Consider the following 18,508-nt stretch of genomic DNA (forward strand, 5'->3'; position numbering starts at 1 on the left):
AGAAGAGAGAGACAAGAGATGAGAGAGAGGGCGATATAGAAGAGAGAGAGAGAGAGACATAGGAGAGGAGGAGGAGAGGAGCGAGGAGAGGAGGAGAGAGAGATGAGCTGAGAGAGAGAGAGGAGAGAGAGTAGAGAGAGAGAGAGAGAGACGAGAGAGATGAGGAGAGAGAGAAGAGAGCAGAGAGAGAGAGAGGAGAGAGAGAGTAACTCTGGCCCCAGTCAAACCACCACCACGCTTGTGCTTTTACATTCCATTCCAGTTGAAACCTCCCTTTTTTTAATTGAAAGAAAACAGTGAAACGTCTTGTCTGACTGAGTCTGCATCCATCGCAGTAATATCTACATATGGGGACTAGGGTGCCATTTCAAAATGGCACCCTTAGAATTTACGTTGTCCGTTCCCCCCCCTCGCCGGCTGTCGTTGGTCATGTGACAAAGCTCCTGTTCCTATTTTTTACTCTCTACACTGTCCTCTATGTACGACACAGAAGAAAAAAGCATTGTTTTGGAACTCGCTCATTCATTCTTCACAACTTTGTATTGTCCACCACCTCGCTGTACATCTTACAGTGACACGGATCGCCGGGGTGCGTCCCAAAAATGACACCCTATTCCCTTTATAGTGCACTACTACCCATAGGCACAGGTCAAAAGTAGTGCACTATATAGGGTAATAAGGGAGCCGTTTTGGGACATAGTCGGTTGTCTTTTTATATGCATGGTATTGGTAGCCTACCAGGACTTTTGAGACGGTCCCTTGGCAAACACCTTGATGGGAAGATTTAGCACTTTCTCTCTTTGTACTATGCACTACTACTATACTACTACCACCTTGTTGATTCTGTTCAGACACGGGTTCAAATATACTTCAAGCGTTTGCTCTGGCCTGTCTGGAGTGCCAGATGGGCGGGGTTTGTGTTTTTTTTTTGCGACTGTTCCATTGGTTCCGTTGCTCCAGGCAAGCTCAATCAAGCCCAGATACAGTATTTTGAAATGATTTCCCCCATGTCTGATTCTGATATCACTCCCCCCAAACTATGTTACTTGAAGTTATGTTTGTCAGATCAACTCTAGATGTTTACTACATTGTGTGAATAATGTAAATAACACAGAACTCAAAGAATAAAATCTACAAATAAATAACTATTAAATAAATAAATAAACAAGATTTTAATGAAAGCTTCTATCACGGTCACTTGTGTGTATTATGTCACCCTCTGGTCATGCTACCACTAAATAAAACTATAAACTATCACATAAATTAATAAATAAATGGTTATTTTTCCCCCCAAATGTATCATGTGGATGAATAAAACTGGAGTTTATTAAAATAAAAAAAAGAGAGAAATTTTAAACAGAATACGACGTGTTAAAAAAAGAAAATAAGCAAATGACCTCCGAACTCTGTACCTGTCAACGGTTTTCTGGTTTGAGTGAAACAAGTGCTTCGCAATTTTTCTTCAGTTCCCTGAGGCGACACTGAAGAAAAAAAGAAAAAAGAAGTCTGTATGAAATTCTGTTCTTTGTCGACACACGTTTTTTTTTGTTACAAATAAACTCAAGTGAAACAAAAAATAATGTTGGTGCTTCTGCTTGTGTTTAGAGGTTAGTAATGATGTGTGACTGTCAGAGAGGACTACGAGAAAGAGGGAGAGAGAGAGAGAATGGACCAGCATGTTTCTTTGTTCATGACAGAATGTTGTTTATTAGTTACCACCTGCAGTATTTTTCACAATTCATGGTATTGGTAGCCTACCAGGACTTTTGAGACGGTCCCTTGGCAAACACCTTGATGGGGAAGATTTAGCAAATTCTCCAAATGAAATACACAGCAGGTTTACAGTCCAACCCTTTTCCTGGAGATCTACTGTCCTGTAGGTTCAGTCCAACCATCTTCCTGGAGATCTACTGTCCTGTAGGTTTTCAGTCCAACCCTCTTCCTGGAGATCTACTGTCCTGTAGGTTTTCAGTCCAACCCTCTTCCTGGAGATCTACTGTCCTGTAGGGTTTCCAGTCCAACCCTCTTCCTGGAGATCTACTGTCCTGTAGATTTACAGTCCAACCCTCTTCCTGGAGATCTACTGTCCTGTAGATTTTCAGTCCAACCCTCTTCCTGGAGATCTACTGTCCTGTAGGTTTTCAGTCCAACCCTCTTCCTGGAGATCTACTGTCCTGTAGGTTTTCAGTCCAACCCTCTTCCTGGAGATCTACTGTCCTGTAGGTTTTCAGTCCAACCCTCTTCCTGGAGATCTACTGTCCTGTAGGTTTTCAGTCCAACCCTCTTCCTGGAGATCTACTGTCCTGTAGGTTTTCAGTCCAACCCTCTTCCTGGAGATCTACTGTCCAATTCTCCAAATGAAATATACAGCTGTTGTGATGTGCAGTGAAGTTGACTGCTCTGGGTGTTATAGCTGAGATGTTGTGGGCTTGGGAAGGACACATTTTGAAGACAGTTGTTCTGTGTGCTAGTTTGAAGAACTGGCTGTGATATCAGAGAGGTTGTGGGCTTGGGAAGGACACATTTTGAAGACAGTTGTTCTGTGTGCTAGTTTGAAGAACTGGCTTTGATATCAGAGAGGTTGTGGGCTTGGGAAGGACACATTTTGAAGACAGTTGTTCTGTGTGCTAGTTTGAAGAACTGGCTGTGATATCAGAGAGGTTGTGGGCTTGGGAAGGACACATTTTGAAGACAGTTGTTCTGTCTGCTAGTTTGTAGAACTGGCTGTGATATCAGAGAGGTTGTGGGCTTGGGAAGGACACATTTTGAAGACAGTTGTTCTGTGTGCTAGTTTGAAGAACTGGCTGTGATATCAGAGAGGTTGTGGGCTTGGGAAGGACACATTTTGAAGACAGTTGTTCTGTGTGCTAGTTTGAAGAACTGGCTGTGATATCAGAGAGGTTGTGGGCTTGGGAAGGACACATTTTGAAGACAGTTGTTCTGTGTGCTAGTTTGAAGAACTGGCTGTGATATCAGAGAGGTTGTGGGCTTGGGAAGGACACATTTTGAAGACAGTTGTTCTGTGTGCTAGTTTGAAGAACTGGCTGTGATATCAGAGAGGTTGTGGGCTTGGGAAGGACACATTTTGAAGACAGTTGTTCTGTGTGCTAGTTTGAAGAACTGGCTGTGATATCAGAGAGGTTGTGGGCTTGGGAAGGACACATTTTGAAGACAGTTGTTCTGTGTGCTAGTTTGAAGAACTGGCTGTGATATCAGAGAGGTTGTGGGCTTGGGAAGGACACATTTTGAAGACAGTTGTTCTGTGTGCTAGTTTGAAGAACTGGCTGTGATATCAGAGAGGTTGTGGGCTTGGGAAGGACACATTTTGAAGACAGTTGTTCTGTCTGCTAGTTTGAAGAACTGGCTGTGATATCAGAGAGGTTGTGGGCTTGGGAAGGACACATTTTGAAGACAGTTGTTCTGTGTGCTAGTTTGAAGAACTGGCTGTGATATCAGAGAGGTTGTGGGCTTGGGAAGGACACATTTTGAAGACAGTTGTTCTGTCTGCTAGTTTGAAGAACTGGCTGTGATATCAGAGAGGTTGTGGGCTTGGGAAGGACACATTTTGAAGACAGTTGTTCTGTGTGCTAGTTTGAAGAACTGGCTGTGATATCAGAGAGGTTGTGGGCTTGGGAAGGACACATTTTGAAGACAGTTGTTCTGTCTGCTAGTTTGAAGAACTGGCTGTGATATCAGAGAGGTTGTGGGCTTGGGAAGGACACATTATGAAGACAGTTGTTCGTTGTGCTAGTTTGTAGAACTGGCTGTGATATCAGAGAGGTTGTGGGCTTGGGAAGGACACATTTTGAAGACAGTTGTTCTGTCTGCTAGTTTGAAGAACTGGCTGTGATATCAGAGAGGTTGTGGGTTTGGGAAGGACACATTTTGAAGACAGTTGTTCTGTCTGCTAGTTTGAAGAACTGGCTGTGATATCAGAGAGGTTGTGGGTTTGGGAAGGACACATTTTGAAGACAGTTGTTCTGTCTGCTAGTTTGAAGAACTGGCTGTGATATCAGAGAGGTTGTGGGCTCACCGCCTGGTACAGCAACTGCACAACCGTAAGGCTCTCCAGAGGGTAGTGAGGTCTGCACAACGCATCACCGGGGGCAAACTACCTGCCCTCCAGGACACCTACACCACCCGATGTCACAGGAAGGCCATAAAGATCATCAAGGACAACAACCACCCGAGCCACTGCCTGTTCACCCCGCTATCATCAAGAAGGCGAGGTCAGTACAGGTGCATCAAAGCTGGGACCGAGAGACTGAAAAACAGCTTCTATCTCAAGGCCGTCAGACTGTTAAACAGCCACCACTAACATTGAGTGGCTGCTGCCAACACACGACTCAACTCCAGCCACTTTAATAATGGGAAAATTGATGTAATAAATGTATCACTAGACACTTTAAACAATCCCACTTCCTATAATGTCTACATACCCTACATTACTCATCTCATATGTATATACTGTACTCTATACCATCCACTGCATCTTGCCTATGCCGTTCTGTACCATCACTCATTCATATATTTTTATGTACATATTCTTCATTCCTTTACACTTGTGTATATAAGGTAGTTGTTGTGAAATTGTTAGGTTAGAATACTCATTGGTTATTACTGCATGGTCGGAACTAGAAGCACAAGCATTTCGCTACACTCGCATTAACATCTGCTAACCATGTGTATGTGACAAATACAATTAGATTTGATTTGAATCCAGGCTGAAATCACATCCGTCCGTCGTTGTAAATAAGAATTTGTTCTTAAAACTGACTTGCCTCGTTAAATGAAGGTTGACAAGCACTGTTTTACCTACAAAGTTAATCTAGGACGCACAATTGGGGCTTCGCCCAAGCAAGGCTTTTAATTGGTTTGACGTGTAGCGAGGCATCCCTGATTTACACCGGGTCTCCATCCCTGATTTACACCGGGTCTCCATCCCTGATTTACACCGGGTCTCCATCCCTGATTTACACCGGGTCTCCATCCCTGATTTACACCGGGTCTCCATCCCTGATTTACACCGGGTCTCCATCCCTAATTTACACCGGGTCTCCATCCCTGATTTACACCGGGTCTCCATCCCTGATTTACACCGGGTCTCCATCCCTGATTTACACCGGGTCTCCATCCCTAATTTACACCGGGTCTCCATCCCTGATTTACACCGGGTCTCCATCCCTGATTTACACCGGGTCTCCATCCCTAATTTACACCGGGTCTCCATGCCTAATTTACACCGGGTCTCCATCCCTAAATTACACCGGGTCTCCATCCCTGATTTACACCGGGTCTCCATCCCTGATTTACACCGGGTCTCCATCCCTGATTTACACCGGGTCTCCATCCCTAATTTAACTATTATTTAGTTTTAAAAAAAGACAAGCGCTGGTGATAAAAACTGCCATCGTCATGGAGACAGAGGACATGTAGTTGTAGCCCATCTATCTGAAGCTGTCTATCCCAAAATAATATGGCATGTTGCTGCCGTGGCAACATATTTTATGTCATACTTTTTTTTTTTTTTTTCCGGACAGCATCAGATACATGGGCTACATAGAGTAAGACAGAGGAGCGCTGTCTCGCTTCTTCGGGTGCTTTCTTTCAGCCACTGGCGAATTGAGGGAAAATTGAGGGAAAATTGGCGGGTGCACATTGCAGCGTTCGGATATTGGAATTATTTTTGGATGAACAACCTACTTTTTGAAGGGATTTGTTTGACGATCAGATAAAAACATCATCATGACTGGTTGTGTTCGGTATGCGTGCACATTTTTACGGTTAAATGACATCTTTATTATAAAACCTTCTTTTTTTTTTACATGTGCACGCAGAGGAGCAGGGGGCCTTAGACTGGGGCCTCCAAATCCCTAGGTCCGCCCCTGCCTGCACCAGACCCACCTGCTCACCCACATCTCCAGCGCCCGCATCACTCAGCCACATGTCCTCAAACTGAACCATTTAGTTTCTCTCCCGTCACCCACACATTTTCAACATTTAGATAATGAAGCATTTCACCGTTCCATTGTATTAACGACGGAGGATTGGTTGATTTAGAGTTTTTTAAAGTTACTTTTCTCATCAGTCATCTTTAAATAACGTTGTCGTCCAACCCATCAGATATCTCACGCCACCCATATACCATGTCTTGCAAATATGCAGACAGACGGATTAAAAGTCAAATGTACATTGTGATACTTCTGACAGGCAACTTTCTACCACCGCCCATCATTTTTGAATTGTATAGCGTTCCCAGAAGGCGTGGATTATTAAGTCATTGTCACGAGTCCGACCGAGGCTGGTTTCCCTTCCCGGTCGGGTGGCGCTCGGCGGTCTTCGTCACCGGCCTATTAGCTGCCACTGATTGTCTTTCCTCCCCCTCCTTGTATGTTTATTGGTAGCACCTGTTTGTGATGATTAGTTTGTCTTTATTAGACATCCGGCCCGCCTGGTTGTTGTGCGGGATTATTCATTGTAACCTTCGGCTCTGTAGTAGAGGAACGTGTTAGTTCCTGGTCGTGCATTTTTCAGTAGTCATTTTTCATTCCCTGTGTTTTGGGGCCGTTATTATTGTGAGCACCCTGTGGTGCGTTGGTGCAATTAAAGAACACAGCATTGTACTCTCTGTCTCCTGCGTTTGACTCCACTCTCACGACACCCGGAGTATTACAGTCATTGTTCGTTTACCCGATGACTCTGCCGTTGTGCTGCAGAATTTGGTCATTTTGTCTCATGTAATAAATTCTATACATTCGTTTATACTGGATTAAACATACATTTTCGTTAACTGTCATTTTGTTAGTTTATGTTCCAGCATTCCATCCATCTTGTGCCAATATCAGTTATTTTTAAGTCTTGGTTCAAATTGTTTTTAAAAATGTACTAAGAGATTGTTGGATATGCTCTCTGCAAGGTTTTCTATATCTTACCTATCCTATGAATATCCTTTTCTTACTCAAATAGGATTCCATCAAGATTGCTGTGACGTCCAAAAGACTTAAAATCCAACCTGTCTTGATATGAAGCATGTATTAGAAAATAACTATCATTGGTCAGTCCAAAATTGCTTTTTAATTCTGTCTTGGAAATACATGTATTTCCTATCGCCAAGTAATTTACGGTTTCTGTTGCCTGTAGTTAAAGGGCAAATGTATCGGTGGAATCCCGAAAAGCTTTCCAAGGATCGTTCCATAGGGTGATGTTTTGTAGGGACTGATTTTGGTTCTTGTAGAATGTTTAATTGTCTTCCATATTGATGTAGTGTTCTTAACTATGACGTTGTTAATGTTCTAAATTGTATCCTTTGAAAACAGAAACGTGAAAAGAGTGTATGAGTATGCGCATCTTCAACATGTGCCCATTGTTCCGCTTTAGCGCATTTAACTGTAAAAACCCTGGGTGGCAAATCGGTACAATTCCAAGTCTGGAACGTTAAAACCACCCTCAGATTTAGGAGGATGTAAAATTGGCCTTATTGTTCTATGAGTTTTATTAGCCCATATAGTCTTATGACGGAGTATATATATTTTTTTAAGAATGTCTTCGGTGTGGTAATTGGTATTACCGAGAAAAAATATAGCCATACCATTCTGAAGAGGTTTATTCTACTAAGATTTATGGGAAGATTGTTCCATTTAATCAGATCTGCTTTCCTATTGTTAAGTAATGGGATAAAGTTACCTTTATAATATATATGTTGTCACCAGGGTTGGGGAGTAACGGATTACACGTAATGGCCTTCACATGTAATCCGTTACATGTAAGGGATTACAAAAACATGTAACTGTAATCCGTTACATGTAAGGGATTACAAAGACATGTAACTGTAATCCATTACATTACCAGAGTAAAAATATTGTAATCAGATTACAGATACTTTTGCAAAACTAGATGATTACTTTGAGGATTACTTTTAAATTCAGAAAGGATGTTTGCCAGACACCACAATGATGTCAAGAGACCACTATGATGTCAAGAGACCACTATGATGTCAGAGACCACTATGATGTCAGTGACTACTATGATGTCAGAGACTGCCACAATGACACACCAAATGTGTTTGAACAGTCGCTGGAAAAGAGCAGAACTAGGCTTTTGTAGACTACAGTCCAAGCTATGCCGACTACTGTCGGCGTTCAAAGATGATCCAACTTGAATGAACGCTTGGAGGTCAGGATGAGGCGGTGGTGTCGTCTACGGCGATACGGATATCACTTATTATTGATATGTACATAGCGCATTGATGTGATTCACACTGCCGCTCTCTCATTTAGCTATTTGCACTTTACGGATTGCGGTTGTTGTGGATGTCTGTTCATAAATCTAAATGTGTATTTTAAACCAATAATGGTTGAATTCAAGAAGTTTAAACTCCCTATCAATCGTTATTTTTGGAACCAGTGGACAGACAGTGGAAAAATGCGCTGTTGCAACAACTGCATAGTGCGGATCCCAGCCTATGGAATAAAAGTGGGGGATTTTATTGCTCAATCTAATTCATGCTGATCAAATATATGCATATAATGGACACGTGCTCAATCTCGCACTTTTGATTGGTTTAAAGGGTACTATGTAGTTGCTACATCAATTTTTGGATTTATAAATTATATATATATATATATACACACACACACATACATACAGTTCAAGTCGAAAGTTTACATACACCTCAGCCAAATACATTTAAACTCAGTTTTTCACAATTCCTGATATTTAATCCTAGTAAAAATTCCCTGTCTTAGGTCAGTTAGGATCACCACTTCATTTTAAGAATGTGAAATGTCAGAATAAAATTTGAGAGAATGATTTATTTCAGCTTGTATTTATTTCATCATATTCTCAGTGGGTCAGAAGTTTACATACACTCAATTAATGTTTGGTAGCATTGCCTTAATTGTTTAACTAGGGTCAAACGTTTCGGGTAGCCTTCCACAAGCTTCCCACAATGAGTTGGGTGAATTCTGGCCCATTCCTCCTGACAGAGCTGGTGTAACTGAGTCAGGTTCGTAGGCCTCCTTGCTCGCACACGCTTTTTCAGTTCTGCCCACAAATTTTCTATGTGATTGAAGTCAGGGCTTTGTGATGGCCACTCCAATACCTTGACTTTGTTGTCCTTAAGCCATTTTGCCACAACTTTGGAAGTATGCTTGGGGTCATTGTCCATTTGGAAGACCCATTTGCGACCAAGCTTTAACTTCCTGACTGATGTCTTGAGATGTTGCTTTAATATATCCACATAACTTTCCTTCCTCATGATGCCATCTATTTTGTGAAGTGCACCAGTCCCTCCTGCAGCAAAGCACCCCCACAACATGATGCTGCCACCACCGTGCTTCACGGTTGGGATGGTGTTCTTCGGCTTACAAGCCTCCGCCTTTTTCATCTTAACATAACGATGATCATTATGGCCAACCAGTTTTAGTTTTGTTTCATCAGACCAGAGAACATTTCTCCAAAAAGCACAATCTTTGTCCCCATCTGCAGTTGCAAACTGTAGTCTGGCTTTTTTATGGTGGTTTTGGAGTAGTGGCTTCTTCCTTGCTGAGCAGACTCGTTTTACTGTGGATATAGATACTTCTGTACCTGTTTCCTCCAAAATCTTCACAAGGTTCTTTGCTAATTCTATGGGTAACTCATCATAAGCAGGTTCATGTCCATTCTAGAATTGTAATTCCTAATTCTATGGGGGGGGGGGGTGACCTCCAGGTTGAGAAGTTGCCTTCCATCCAAGAGGTTATGGGTGAAGGAGTCTATGGCTCTGGCATAAGGATCTCCTCCCCAAAGAACAGGGCTGTAGGTTTGAACCCAGTTCTGTCTCTCTATCATGGGTTGTCTTCACACGTAGGACCCTGCTGCAAGAGCCAGCCAAGGCTGCTGGGATTGGCTGTTACACGCAGGACTCTGCTGCAGAGCCAGCCAAGGCTGCTGGGATTGGCTGTTACACGTAGGACTCTGCTGCAGAGCCAGCCTTGGCTGCTGGGATTGGTTGCCACATGTAGGACTCTGCTGCAGAGCCAGCCAAGGCTGCTGGGATTGACTGTCACACGTAGGACTCGGTTGCAGAGCCAGCCAAAGCTGCTGGGATTGGCTGTCACATGTAAACTGTCTGGAAGGGAGCGATAAACGTGAGTGGTCAATCCTGGGGTTCCGGAACAGTTTTAGCCTATTAAAAATACTGAACTTTTTCCAGACCTTTTTCTCCTGAGTACAGCAGTGGTTCAGTAGAGGAAACAACACGTCCATCCCTGTCAGTGTCCCTGCAAAGCCAGGTCAACTGTGATACGAGTCCGTATTCCCTGTCAGTGTCCCTGCACAGCCAGGTCAACTGTGATACGAGTCTGTATTCCCTGTCAGTGTCCCTGCACAGCCAGGTCAACTGTGATACGAGTCCGTATTCCCTGTCAGTGTCCCTGCACAGCCAGGTCAACTGTGATACGAGTCTGTATTCCCTGTCAGTGTCCCTGCACAGCCAGGTCAACTGTGATACGAGTCCGTATTCCCTGTCAGTGTCCCTGCACAGTCAGGTCAACTGTGATACGAGTCCGTATTCCCTGTCAGTGTCCCTGCACAGCCAGGTCAACTGTGATACATGGAACCCGGCCACTAGGGGGCAACAGTGATCGGCCACTAGGGGCAACAGTGATCGGCCACTAGGGGCAACAGTGAGCGGCCACTAGGGGCAATAGTGAGCGGCCACTAGGGGCAACAGTGAGCGGCCACTAGGGGCAACAGTGAGCGGCCACTAGGGGCAACAGTGAGCGGCCACTAGGGGCAACAGTGAGCGGCCACTAGGGGCAACAGTGAGCGCTGTTACCTTCTGATTCCAAAAGTTGCACGTTTGAATCCAGCAATATAAAGTTGGTTTTGATATTTTTTGTTTTAAACCTATCCCAAACATTAACCCTTACCATTCGGAGTTATTGCCCGAACTTAAACTTAACACAAAACATTTAGAGTTAATGCCTAACGTTAACCTAAAACACTTTGAAATTTGAGAAACATCTCATTCTGACATGTGAGAGCTGGAACCACACTGATCAACCCTGTCCCGGCAACCCTACACTTCAGGGGCAAGAGCCAAAACACAAAGCCAATAGCTCCTTTACACCTGGAGCAGATCTCTGACGACATTTGTCATGAAGAAATGGGGAAAAAATGTAAAAAATGACAAGCTCATGACTTGAACCAAGCTTGAGAGTGAGTGACAGTCTCAGGACTCTGGCATCTCTGTCTGGGGGTGCTCCATAAGAAAGGAGTTGTAGGCTCCAACCCTGAGCAAGACTCTCTGGAGAATGGTTGTAAGGTTCTAACCCCAGTCAAGGCTCTGCAGCATGGTTGTAGGTTCTAACCCCAGTCAAGGCTCTGCAGCACGGTTGTAGATTCTAACCCCAGTCAAGGCTCTGCAGCACGGTTGTAGGTTCTAACCCCAGTCAAGACTCTGTAGCATGGTTGTAGGTTCTAACCCCAGTCAAGGCTCTGCAGCATGGTTGTAGGTTCTAACCTAAGTCAAGGCTCTGGAGTATAGTGTTAGGTTCTAACCCCAGTCAAGACTCTGCAGCACGGTTGTAGGTTCTAACCCCAGTCAAGGCTCTGGAGCACGATTGTAGGTTCTAACCCCAGTCAAGGCTCAGGAGCTTCCCCATCTGAACTCCAGAGCATGGTTGAAGTTGAAACTCTGGTTGAAAGTCTCAAGATCATGCCCTCTGCTGGTCAGCAGGTCAAAGTGAGACAAATTAGCGACTGTGGGTTTAAGTTATCAGGCACAGAAACCACCAATGATTCATTGTCTGCAATTATTTTCACGTCAAGTCTAATTTAGTCCGGATTCAATTCGACCGCTCTGCATACTGTATGTCGACTCAATAGGAAATTACCTTTAAATTGTGTGTAGCCGACAGAGCGCAATACTAATGGTTTGTTTACGTAACAGGTTAGGAGAATGAGGTTAAGGTTAGAAAAAGGGTTAGGCTAAAATGCAACAATTTTCTATAACTGTTGTCCCCAGCGCCATCTAGCCACTAGCGTAAACAACCATTCAGTATCATAACACAGACTTTTAACTACATCACGCTCACTCCTGCCTCGTCAAATCATTCATTCTACCCATACAATACGCTCACTCCTGCCTCGTCAAATCATTCATTCTACCTATACAACACGCTCACTCCTGCCTCATCAAATCATTCATTCTACCTATACATCACGCTCACTCCTGCCTCGTCAAATCATTCATTCTACCTATACAACACGCTCACTGCTGCCTCGTCAAATCATTCATTCTACCTATACAACACGCTCACTCCTGCCTCGTCAAATCATTCATTCTACCTATACAACACGCTCACTCCTGCCTCATCAAATCATTCATTCTACCTATACAACACCCTCTCCTGCCTCAAATCATTAATTCTACCTATACAACACGCTCTCTCCTGCCTCGTCAAATCATTCATTCTACTATACATCACGCTCTCTCCTGCCTCGTCAAATCATTCATTCTATATCTTCTCGTATAGATAGAATGAATGATTTGACATCACGCTCTCTCCTGCCTCGTCAAATCATTCATTCTACCTATACAACACGCTCACTCCTGCCTCGTCAAATCATTCATTCTACCTATACAACACGCTCTCTCCTGCCTCGTCAAATCATTCATTCTACTATACATCACGCTCTCTCCTGCCTCGTCAAATCATTCATTCTATATCTTCTCGTATAGATAGAATGAATGATTTGACATCACGCTCTCTCCTGCCTCATCAAATCATTCATTCTACCTATACATCACGCTCTCCTGCCTCGTCAAATCATTCATTCTATATCTTCTCGTATAGATAGAATGAATGATTTGACATCACGCTCTCTCCTGCCTCATCAAATCATTCATTCTACCTATACAACACGCTCTCTCCTGCCTCATCAAATCATTCATTCTACCTATACAACACGCTCACTCCTGCCTCGTATAGGTAGAATGAATGATTTGACAACACGCTCACTCCTGCCTCGTATAGGTAGAACGAATGATTTGACATCACGCTCTCTCCTGCCTCGTCAAATCATTCATTCTACCTATACAACACGCTCACTCCTGCCTCGTCAAAATCATTCATTCTACCTATACAACACGCTCACTCCTGCCTCATCAAATCATTCATTCTACCTATACAACACGCTCTCTCCTGCGTCGTCAAATCATTCATTCTACCTATACAACACGCTCTCTCCTGCCTCGTCAAATCATTCATTCTACCTATACAACACGCTCTCTCCTGCCTCGTATAGGTAGAATGAATGATTTGACAACACGCTCTCTCCTGCCTCGTATAGGTAGAATGAATGATTTGACAACACGCTCACTCCTGCCTCGTCAAATCATTCATTCTACCTATACAACACGCTCTCTCCTGCGTCGTCAAATCATTCATTCTACCTATACAACACACTCACTCCTGCCTCGTATAGGTAGAATGAATGATTTGACATCACGCTCTCTCCTGCCTCGTCAAATCATTCATTCTACCTATACAACACGCTCACTCCTGCCTCGTCAAAATCATTCATTCTACCTATACAACACGCTCTCTCCTGCCTCGTCAAATCATAACAAACAAAGCAGGACATGGAAGTTTTTTATTGTTTTCCTTACAGCAGTTAGCAATGCCTTTTTGAAAGCCCCCAAAATAAATACAAATATTAAATTAAATAATTAGATCACCGTGTTTTTATTCAACACAGCGACAGTAGCAACTCTGGTTGCTTCCTCTTCTCGTCTCCTTTTTCCTCAACTCCTCGACTTAATCTGCACTGATCTGGTGATGTCTTTCGTGTGTTCGCCTACACCTGTCCAGGTCTTTCGGGGTCAGTGTGAAATGGAGGATACAAGGAAAGGAGACGAGTATACAAGGAAATGAGGAGAGGAAGACGCTCTGAGAGTATGGGAGACGCGGCCGAGGAGAAGAAGTAGCAGACGACAGCTGACATGCGGAGAGGGAAAACACTGGGACAGCCTCCCAAATAGCACCCTATTCCCTTATAGAAGTGCACTACTTTTAACCAGGGCCCAGTATATAGGGAGCCATTTGGGACACAGGCTGGGACTGGGGATGCATTCATATTAAAAACAAATCCTCATGTAGATACATCAGATTCCAAATCCTCATGTAGACACAACAGATTCCAAATCCTCATGTAGACACAACAGATTCCAAATCCTCATGTAGACACATCAGATTCCAAATCCTCATGTAGACACAACAGATTCCAAATCCTCATGTAGACACAACAGATTCCAAATCCTCATGTAGACACAACAGATTCCAAATCCTCATGTAGACACAACAGATTCCAAATCCTCATGTAGACACAACAGATTCCAAATCCTCATGTAGACACAACAGATTCCAAATCCTCATGTAGACACAACAGATTCCAAATCCTCATGTAGACACAACAGATTCCAAATCCTCATGTAGACACAACAGATTCCAAATCCTCATGTAGACACAACAGATTCCAAATCCTCATGTAGACACAACAGATTCCAAATCCTCATGTAGACACAACAGATTCCAAATCCTCATGTAGACACAACAGATTCCAAATCCTCATGTAGATACATCAGATTCCAAATCCTCATGTAGACACAACAGATTCCAAATCCTCATGTAGACACAACAGATTCCAAATCCTCATGTAGACACAACAGATTCCAAATCCTCATGTAGACACAACAGATTCCAAATCCTCATGTAGACACAACAGATTCCAAATCCTCATGTAGACACAACAGATTCCAAATCCTCATGTAGACACAACAGATTCCAAATCCTCATGTAGACACAACAGATTCCAAATCCTCATGTAGACACAACAGATTCCAAATCCTCATGTAGATACATCAGATTCCAAATCCTCATGTAGATACATCAGATTCCAAATCCTCATGTAGATACATCAGATTCCAAATCCTCATGTAGACACATCAGATTCCAAATCCTCATGTAGACACAACAGATTCCAAATCCTCATGTAGATACATCAGATTCCAAATCCTCATGTAGATACATCAGATTCCAAATCCTCATGTAGACACAACAGATTCCAAATCCTCATGTAGACACATCAGATTCCAAATCCTCATGTAGACACAACAGATTCCAAATCCTCATGTAGACACAACAGATTCCAAATCCTCATGTAGACACAACAGATTCCAAATCCTCATGTAGACACAACAGATTCCAAATCCTCATGTAGACACAACAGATTCCAAATCCTCATGTAGACACAACAGATTCCAAATCCTCATGTAGACACAACAGATTCCAAATCCTCATGTAGATACATCAGATTCCAAATCCTCATGTAGACACAACAGATTCCAAATCCTCATGTAGACACAACAGATTCCAAATCCTCATGTAGACACAACAGATTCCAAATCCTCATGTAGATACATCAGATTCCAAATCCTCATGTAGACACAACAGATTCCAAATCCTCATGTAGACACAACAGATTCCAAATCCTCATGTAGACACAACAGATTCCAAATCCTCATGTAGACACAACAGATTCCAAATCCTCATGTAGACACAACAGATTCCAAATCCTCATGTAGACACAACAGATTCCAAATCCTCATGTAGACACAACAGATTCCAAATCCTCATGTAGACACAACAGATTCCAAATCCTCATGTAGATACATCAGATTCCAAATCCTCATGTAGACACAACAGATTCCAAATCCTCATGTAGACACAACAGATTCCAAATCCTCATGTAGACACAACAGATTCCAAATCCTCATGTAGACACAACAGATTCCAAATCCTCATGTAGACACAACAGATTCCAAATCCTCATGTAGACACAGATTCCAAATCCTCATGTAGACACAACAGATTCCAAATCCTCATGTAGACACAACAGATTCCAAATCCTCATGTAGACACAACAGATTCCAAATCCTCATGTAGACACAACAGATTCCAAATCCTCATGTAGACACAACAGATTCCAAAACGTTACTGTATTGTCGGTTGTTTAGAAAGAAGGAAAAAAAAAGAAGCTCCGTTTGTTTTTGTAAATATACAAAGAAAAACGTGTTTGTCTTTTTATTATATAAAAAGAAACGCAACTCAGGTGACAAATATTTGTTGTTGTGAAGTCCCTGACTTATGAGAAAGCACTGGGTAACCACCACAACACATGATAACCTTTCTTCAGGACAATACAGTCCAATCAAAATTGTCCTCTGCCCAGCCCTCTTTCCTACCCCCCCCCCCCCGACACACACACACACACACACACCTTCACATCCCACAGCTACACCCACGCACACATACATCAGTGCATTCATTTTGTCATCACTCCATCCACCTCTCCACCCCTCTATCATTTCCCTTTAGGGCTGCGGGGTTCCCATGTGCTCTGGCTGGCGGTAAGGAGGCCTGGGAGGGCCACATAGTCTTTCTGGAAACGGGAGTTGGGCGTTCTCTGTCTCTTCCTCTCTCCCTGGGTCGTGAAGAAGGCGTCCTGGAAACGCATGCTGGATGCCGTCGACTGGAGAGAAGGAGATGGAGGAGAGAAGGAGAGGGAGGAGAGAAGGAGAGGGAGAAGAGAAGGAGAGGGAGGAGAGGGAGGAGAGGGAGGAGAGAAGGAGAGGGAGAAGAGGAAGGAGAGGGAGGAGAGAGAGCAGAGGGAGGAGAGGGAGAAGAGGAAGGAGAGAAGGAGAGGGAGGAGAGGGAGAAGAGGAAGGAGAGAAGGAGAGGGAGGAGAGGGAGAAGAGGAAGGAGAAGAAGGAGAGGGAGGAGAAGAAGAAGAGGAAGGAGAAGAAGGAGAGGAAGGAGTGGGAGGAGAGAAGGAGGAGAGGGAGGAGAGAAGGAGAGGGAGGAGAGGGAGAAGAGGAAGGAGAAGAAGGAGAGGGAGGAGAGGAAGGAGAAGAAGGAGAGGGAGGAGAGGAAGGAGAAGAAGGAGAGGGAGGAGAGAAGGAGAGGGAGGAGAGAGAGGAGAGGGAGGAGAGAGAGGAGAGAGGGAGGGAGGAGAGAGAAGAGAGAGAGGGAGGAGAGAAGGAGAGGGAGGAGAGAGAGGAGAGGGAGGAGAGAAGGAGAGAAGGAGATAAACATACAGGTACAAATGTGGTACATAGATCAGAGTCCATACAGTCAGTCTAGTCTAGTAGATACAGTCAGTCTAGTATAGTAGATACAGTCAGTCTAGTAGATACAGTCAGTCTAGTCTAGTAGATACAGTCAGTCTAGTCTAGTAGATACAGTCAGTCTAGTATAGTAGATACAGTCAGTCTAGTATAGTAGATAGTCAGTCTAGTAGATACAGTCAGTCTAGTCTAGTAGATACAGTCAGTCTAGTCTAGTAGATACAGTCAGTCTAGTATAGTAGATACAGTCAGTCTAGTATAGTAGATACAGTCAGTCTAGTAGATACAGTCAGTCTAGTAGATACAGTCAGTCTAGTATAGTAGATACAGTCAGTCTAGTATAGTAGATACAGTCAGTCTAGTATAGTAGATACAGTCAGTCTAGTAGATACAGTCAGTCTAGTCTAGTAGATACAGTCAGTCTAGTACAGTAGATACAGTCAGTCTAGTATAGTAGATACAGTCAGTCTAGTAGATACAGTCAGTCTAGTATAGTAGATACAGTCAGTCTAGTATAGTAGATACAGTCAGTCTAGTATAGTAGATACAGTCAGTCTAGTATAGTAGATACAGTCAGTCTAGTCTAGTAGATACAGTCAGTCTAGTCTAGTAGATACAGTCAGTCTAGTCTAGTAGATACAGTCAGTCTAGTCTAGTAGATACAGTCAGTCTAGTCTAGTAGATACAGTCAGTCTAGTCTAGTAGATACAGTCAGTCTAGTACAGTAGATACAGTCAGTCTAGTACAGTAGATACAGTCAGTCTAGTACAGTAGATACAGTCAGTCTAGTAGATACAGTCAGTCTAGTCTAGTAGATACAGTCAGTCTAGTCTAGTAGATACAGTCAGTCTAGTCTAGTAGATACAGTCAGTCTAGTCTAGTAGATACAGTCAGTCTAGTCTAGTAGATACAGTCAGTCTAGTCTAGTAGATACAGTCAGTCTAGTAGATACAGTCAGTCTAGTCTAGTAGATACAGTCAGTCTAGTCTAGTAGATACAGTCAGTCTAGTATAGTAGATACAGTCAGTCTAGTACAGTAGATACAGTCAGTCTAGTATAGTAGATACAGTCAGTCTAGTCTAGTAGATACAGTCAGTCTAGTCTAGTAGATACAGTCAGTCTAGTATAGTAGATACAGTCAGTCTAGTACAGTAGATACAGTCAGTCTAGTACAGTAGATACAGTCAGTCTAGTATAGTAGATACAGTCAGTCTAGTATAGTAGATACAGTCAGTCTAGTATAGTAGATACAGTCAGTCTAGTATAGTAGATACAGTCAGTCTAGTAGATACAGTCAGTCTAGTCTAGTAGATACAGTCAGTCTAGTACAGTAGATAC

General features: G+C 43.2%; 1 protein-coding gene across 9 annotated transcripts in view; it reads right to left on the reverse strand.

Moving 5' to 3' along the window:
- Positions 1–13,624: 13,624 nt before the first annotated feature.
- LOC109887719 (lysine-specific demethylase 4C-like) overlaps positions 13,625–18,508 on the reverse strand; it is a 52,588-nt gene continuing 47,704 nt past the window's right edge. For all 9 annotated transcript variants that reach the window (XM_031814704.1, XM_031814703.1, XM_031814702.1 and 6 more), the window contains one exon: positions 13,625–16,575. In XM_031814704.1, coding sequence (XP_031670564.1) covers positions 16,408–16,575 — 168 coding nt within the window. In that variant the 3' untranslated portion in view covers positions 13,625–16,407. The remainder of the gene's footprint in view (positions 16,576–18,508) is intronic.

The sequence above is a fragment of the Oncorhynchus kisutch genome, unplaced genomic scaffold, assembly GCF_002021735.2.
Source record: "Oncorhynchus kisutch isolate 150728-3 unplaced genomic scaffold, Okis_V2 Okis07a-Okis12b_hom, whole genome shotgun sequence".
NCBI classification, from domain to species: domain Eukaryota; kingdom Metazoa; phylum Chordata; class Actinopteri; order Salmoniformes; family Salmonidae; genus Oncorhynchus; species Oncorhynchus kisutch.